The 7,486-nt window shown below is 35.9% G+C and overlaps 1 protein-coding gene across 1 annotated transcript in view; it reads right to left on the bottom strand.

Annotated features, from left to right (window-relative positions):
• Positions 1–441: 441 nt before the first annotated feature.
• LOC146739198 (proteasome assembly chaperone 3-like) overlaps positions 442–7,486 on the bottom strand; it is a 71,805-nt gene continuing 64,760 nt past the window's right edge. Inside the window, exon 4 of the mRNA XM_085503526.1 lies at positions 442–843. Within this exon, the coding sequence (XP_085359652.1) occupies positions 691–843 (153 nt within the window). The 3' untranslated portion in view covers positions 442–690. The remainder of the gene's footprint in view (positions 844–7,486) is intronic.

Below are 7,486 nucleotides of genomic sequence, written 5' to 3'. Positions count from 1 at the left end.
AGCCGACTCGAGCCGCAGGGCTCCGATAAAATGCTGTCGTGTGAACGTATAGCAAATGACCTATACAAACAGCTCCGCTAATAATGTTTAAAGGATATTTATAGAATGTGATTGTTTTATAGTGTTTATAGTATAATAATAGATTTGCAATAAAAACTAATCAGGTCAGCACATTTTCCAGAAGCCTCTGGACTCTTTGAAATCCAAAGAGTGGTTTCTTTGAAGTAACAGTGGAACAACCACACATGTACCCCATGCATGCACACACACACATAGCAACTATTCATACTCATCCACACAAAATCTACTGTACAATGATCGCTCTACTTTAAAAGCAGTAATTTTATTTTACAAGACTTTTTTTAGTTTGTTTTTACAAATTACATCTATTGATTAATAATGAAATTGTTTTTTCAATCTTTTATTTGAAATTGCATAAAATTATCTCAACATGCAAAAATGAATTTGAATTTTATTGTATAAATTCCACTTGTGGCAACATGTAAAACACTCTGCAGGGCTTCACAGCACCACTATACAGTTATCATCCAGAATCTTTTTTTATTTATTTATTCATACAATACTTCTGCACACAAGTTGGGACTGTAATAGCACGCATGATTTTCTCAACTGCCAAACATTTTTTCATAACGTAGTTTGATTATATTTACAACGTGACATACACAAATGTTACCAAACTTTATTGTCTAATACTAGTTCTGCAACAGAATGTAGATATTTTGGAGAAAGATCCTTCAATGCTAAACAGATAAGTAATGGTTTGCTGGTAGACGTTGTACAGATTTGGGCTGCAATGTGTTTACTGTATATATGGATGGCTGGCTGTAAATAAAAGAGATACAAAAGGCAGTTACAAGTATGTTAAATTATAGTTGCCAAGTGTGAATGACATTTTGGTATACTTTTTGAAGAAACAAAATATATTTATTCAAGTATAGCAAAAATATTTGCAGAGTAGGTATTGGTTTTCATGAAATCAGTCTTGAATCACAAATGTATGTCAATTAACCCTTGCATTTACCTGGGATGCAAAACATCACATGCTCAAAAATTGTGAGCATAGAATGTAAATTTGAGCAGATAGGAAGTGCATTACTTTTGTTTTGATAACTGGGACCAGTGACCTTTGAATGTGTATTGAATGTGTATTTTGACTATTACTTTCTCAATTTTTGCATGATATTTTCACACAGGACATCTGTCGTTCACACTAAGGGAAGATTTTATACTGATGAATTAGATAACCAAGTTTGATAAAGTTTGGAATAGAATTTGTAAAGTTATTGTGCACACAGGAACAATTATTAACAACGACAACAGATATTTTTCCCTTAATATACCTTTCCCTTTCATCTTTGATGATACAGGCGCAAGCTAAAAATACATCTACATGAAGACTAAAAACATGGCTGCCAGCCAAAAAGCAAAATTATGTGCATCAGTAATTGTCGACAGGTGATTAGGTGTGAATTAAGAGTGCAAATGATAACATTGTGAGAATTCATTAAAGCGGGCGCAAGATATTTACATACACCTAACTCCCGCACCCGGTAGGCAATTACCGAGGGACTTTGCAACATCCCCAGGTAATTTCCCAGACACTCCAATGACCGTTGTAGATGCAATAAAGTTACATACTCGCTCACGTGACAGTTAATCAAAACACTGGACGCGGTATGCCTTTGATGTGTGGCCACGAGGGATGAGGGGTAGTTAGAGTATTCCATTGCTTTGTAGGTACAAAAATCATTGCTGTGTAACACTTGGGAGAAATATAATACGAACATGAAACTGGAAATTAATATTAACAAGAAATGATATATATTAAATGTAAATTCCTTTGATTGGTAGTTTGTTGAGATGTTGTCAATGGATTTATATTAACAAGTCATTGAAAATGACACAGTCCCCGTTAAATTAAGTTCTCTTTGTGCTCGTCATATTAAAGCGAAGGGGTTGTCGCGAGCGTGTCCTTGAAACTTGAGTTCCAAGTGGCGTATACAACAGATTGTTTATTTACATCAAAACACGTGTTCCGTGTAGTAGTAATATGGCCAAAAATAAAAACAGCCGTTATTCGGCCATCTTTGATCTGATTATGAAACACACTGATATGTATGATGTATGTGCCAAATATGAATGAAAATGGTACATAAATTGTGGAAATATAGTAGTAAGGCCAAAAAGTCAGATGGCTGTCAATCGGCCATCCTTGACCAGATTTTGAAACAAATTGTCATAGACATGCATCCTAACATGTATAAAGTACATGTATGTGCCAAATTTGAATGAAAACTGACAGAGCACGTCCAAGATACCGCATAAAAAAACAAAACAAGATGCCTGCCAGTCAACCATCTTTGATCCAATCGCGAAATAAATTGTCATGGACATGTATCCTAACATGTATAATCTATGTAGCAAGTTTGAATGACAACTGACAAAGCATGTCCAAAATACAACATTTTCAAAAAACAAGATGGCTGCCAGTCGGCCATTTTGAATTGAATTGCTAAACCACTGCATGTGCATATGTCCCACATAAGGTACTAGGCACTTGCAAAGAATGAACGGAATCGGTCCACAGGATTCTGAAATATAACTCTGGACAGACTGACGCATGGACGGACGGACGGACGGACAGACAGATGGACGGACAGACTCAGGAACTCACAGACGGTCAGGGACATGTATCCTAACATGTATGATCTATGTACTAAATTTGAATAAAAACTGACAAAGCATGTTCAAAATACGACATTTTCAAAAAACAAGATGGCTGCCAGTCGGCCATCTTTGATCCAATTGTGAAATAAATCGTCATGGACATGTATCCTAACATGTATAATCTATGTACCAAGTTTGAATGAAAACTGACAAAGCATGTCCAAAATACAACATTTTCAAAAAACAAGATGGCTGCCAGTCGGCCATTTTGAATCGAATTGCTAAACCACTGCATGTGCATATGTCCCACATAAGGTACTAGGCACATGCAAAGAATGAACAGAATCGGTCCACAAGATTCTGAAATATAACTCTGGACAGACTGACGCACGCACGCACGGACAGACGGACAGACAGATGGACGGACAGACTCAGGAACTCACAGACGGTCGGGGACATGTATCCTAACATGTATGATCTATGTACTAAATTTGAATGAAAACTGACAAAGCATGTTCAAAATACGACATTTTCAAAAAACAAGATGGCTGCCAGTCGGCCATCTTTGATCTAATTGTGAAATAAATCGTCATGGACATGTATCCTAACATGTATAATCTATGTACCAAGTTTGAATGAAAACTGACAAAGCATGTCCAAAATACAACATTTTCAAAAAACAAGATGGCTGCCAGTCGGCCATTTTGAATCGAATCGCTAAACCACTGAATGTGCATATGTCCCACATAAAGTACTAGGCACATGCAAAGAATGAACGGAATCGGCCCAAGGGATTCTGAGATATGACTCCGGACGGACGCACGGACGCACGGACACACGGACGGACGGAGACCGAATTATAAGTCCCCGTTTTCGGACTTCGTCCGAACGGGGACTAATAATATTGGCATTGTGAGGGTCGCGTTCAATTTCTCGCATAATGGCATGTCCCATTGTCAGTTTGCCAGAACACTCATCGCCCAGAGTCAATCTTTCCTGGAATCTTCTACTCAGTTTCACCTCCACACCGTCACCATATACCAGTTTCAAATATCCTTCAGATCTGAGACAAAATTCAATAAACTCAACGTTTTATTGTATAACCTTCAGTCGACAACGGCCGGTACTCCTGTCGGAACGTGTCCAACCGATGTGACAGAAATGCCACACAATCCCTTGAACCATTGCCCTCGCTAGTCCAACTTCCTCTGTGATCATTCACAGGAGGCGAATAATCTCCATCTCAGTATCTTTGTCTACACGCTTTGACATACATGTAATAGCAATAATTGTTTAAAATCAGAAACAGCCTTTAAAACTAAACTGTTCTCACGAGGGTAATTTCATTATATGTTATATAATTATATGTCAGAGCAGAGTTGGGATGCTACCCTATTATTATTGAACTCTGCACACATATGCTGAAATTCTGGAAAAGACTTAAGAATTATAAATGTAATGAATTGGTGTGTTCTGCTTTCAACCAAGAAAAAAATAGCACCGGTAATACTTGGACAGCATTTATTAATAAACTGCTTGAAATTACTGAAACTAGTGTAGCTGGGATTGATATTTCAAATTTTAAAACAAAGTTAAAACAATTGTATGTAGAAAATATTTGGTTGCAAAGTCTACAACAAGCAGAAAATAATAAATTACGAACATACAACAAAATAAAATTAGCATTCAAATTTGAGCCATACCTGGATCTTATGAAAAATATAAAACATCGAACCAGCTTAACTAGGTTTAGAATTTCAGCTCATTCACTTCCAATTGAAAAGTTGAGATATCAAGGAATACCTCCAGAAGAAAGAATTTGTACACTATGTGATCTAGGGGCTGTTGGCAGTGAAACTCATGCATTCATGGACTGTGAAAATATTGAAATTAAGAATAGTCGTATAGAATTTTTAAATATGGTTTCAGTTTATGATGAAAAAATTCAAGAATTATCTAAGGATAACTTACTCAAACAATTATTTACCTCAAATGATAGTTTCATTGTTAACAGTCTCGGAAAATTTGTTCATCAAATTATAATGTCTAACAATATCTAAAAATTTTTTTTCTTTCTTATTACATGTACTACTAATATTTTATATTTCTTTGCTTACTTATTGTTTTATTTGTTATTGATGTTTGTTACTTGTTGTTGTTGTTGTTGTATGTTTATTGACCATAGATAATGTAATTCAATGCATTATTTCGTGCCAAATAAAATATACTATACTGTACTATACTATGTTACGGGCATTTTTGAATATTTGTATCAAATAGGTTTATTTTCTTTCGCGATATGTTCAAAATCAAATTTATTAAATGAACGAGCCTATCTATGCATGAAATAATAAAGTGTCCGATATCAAAAAAGAGTAAAACATGATTGTTTGATGAATGTTTGACTGCACGCTTACACGTTGTAGTAGTTGAACCTATCTGAAACCCTGGTCCGTTGTTTTGTTGTTTTGATTAACTGTCATGTAGGCGGGTATGTAACTTCATTGCGTCTACAACGGTCACTGGATTGGCTAGGAAAGTGTCTGGGGATGTTGCAAAGTCCCTCGGTAATTGCCTACCAGGTGCGGTATGTAAATATCTTGTGCCCGTTGTAAATTTTCACACAGTACATAAATTGTATTACAAGTCACATGACATGAGTACTTGTTACAATAGTAAATAATGCTGAAAATGAGTCAGTGTGTATTTCTTTGCATAGATTAGTTGTGTTGTATACCGGTAAGCTTAAATAAACTCTAGATAGCTTAAATACACACATAATTAGTTCTTAGCTGGAGACTATGCACTATTTCTTTTAGCTTAGTTATAATAATAATAATAATAACTTTATTACACAACTGCACCATCGGTGGGTGCTGTATGGTAAGGATACAGATCAGAAAACACAAATAAAAAAAACAACAACAAAAGTTTCAAAATTACAAACAAAACAAAGGGTATATATAAAATACGTATTACAATTAGGTTTTATAAATTGTGTTTTTTAAGTATTTTGCAAGTGCAGTACTACTATTTATAATGCAGGTGAATATTAAATTTCGGTTAGCTGTACTACACATTTCTAATTTACAGTCTTCTAAGAGGGTATTTCTTTCTTGAGTGAAGAAGCAACAGTCAAGGATGTAATGTTTTTCATCTTCTACAGTACCTGTGTTGCATTTTTTACACAATCTGCAATTTGCCTCAACTCTTGGAAATTTTCTCCTGCCCAATTCTATTTCCAAATTATGGTCACTAAGTCTAAACTTGGTAACCATTCTTCTCAAATTGAAGTCCTGAATTTCTGTTAAATATCCTTCAAATTCATATTCAATTTTAAACAAATTATAAACATTCACACTCACTGGGAATGCTAATACCATAGCCAATGAATCAAACCTTGTATACCTACAGCTTTGACAGTAGATGTTGCTGACAGTGGACTATCCAAAACTACTAGCATTGTGTGTCTCTTTGGAATTTGTTGGGAACGAGAATATTATTGCGGAACTTTTGATCTCAAATTTTTATTTAACAAAGCTGGATGAAAATATCTGTGCATATTAAGTTCTCTCGAACAACGCAATCACACTAGCGAAGGCACTGCGGAGTCGTCACCTTCTGTGTGTAAACAATGGAGAGTTCATGATGTCATTGTGTGGCATAACTGTGTTCTTTGTTTATGGATGGGGTAGCAAACCTACACACCCTATGAGTGGTCCACCAATCAAACATAGTAGAATAATCTACACATGATGGCATCATGAAGTCTAGAAAACAGGCTTGCTATCAAGCCTTGTCCTTGTTAAGATAAGAGATTTCATAGCACGGAAACAGCACTTCTAAAGGTCCATAATGACATTTGCATGTCGCTTGACTCTGGTCAATGTGTACTTCTTATCCTTTTGGATTTATCCGCAGCCTTCGATACAATTGACCATGATATACTTCTGACAAGACTGTTCAACCTTGGCAGTACTGATACTTCACAGGTTCACTTCTTATCTGAAGGATCGACACCATCGCGTTTCCATCAATGATAGTCTCTCCGCTTCTCATGTACTTAAAACCGGAGTTCCCCAAGTGTCTGTTCTAGGACCTCTACTATTCTCCATTTACATATCACCACTAGGTCAACTCATTCGTCGTCATAGTGTTAATTTCCATCAGTATGCTGATGACAATCAAATCTATCTCACCTTCTCATACTCTGATACACCGTTTTCAGTCAGCATAATTGAAAGTACAGCTTGTGACATTAAATCATGGATGTCATGCAACAAATTAAAGTTGAATGATGATAAAACTGGGGCTCTTCTAATTAGATCACCGTTTAACAGCATTCCTTGCCCAATAGAGAATATTCTTATTGGTTCCAGCGTTATCCAACTCACTGAGATGGCAAGAAATATCGGGGTCATCTTTGATCATCATCACAGCTTCAAGATGCACATATCTGCAACATGTTGGTCTATATACTTTCACCTACGTACAATTGGTCACATACGACGCTTCGTCTCCAAAAATACATGTACAATAATTATTCATGCATTAATATCTTCAAAACTTGACTACAGCAATTCACTTCTATTCGGACTACCAGAGAACACTACAAAGTCACTACAACATGCCCAGAACTCAGCAGCAAGAATTATGACACACACAATGAAACACGAACATATTACATCGATTCTACAAGATTTGCATTGGCTATCGGTGAAACTCAGAATTGAATACAAGATGCTACTAAACACCTACAAAGCACTGAATGACATGTCACCTTGTTACATGTATATAT

This window comes from Saccoglossus kowalevskii, chromosome 9 (assembly GCF_978046115.1).
Source record: "Saccoglossus kowalevskii chromosome 9, keSacKowa6.1, whole genome shotgun sequence".
Taxonomy (NCBI): Eukaryota; Metazoa; Hemichordata; class Enteropneusta; family Harrimaniidae; genus Saccoglossus; species Saccoglossus kowalevskii.
This window is presented reverse-complemented; position numbering and strand designations above follow the sequence as displayed.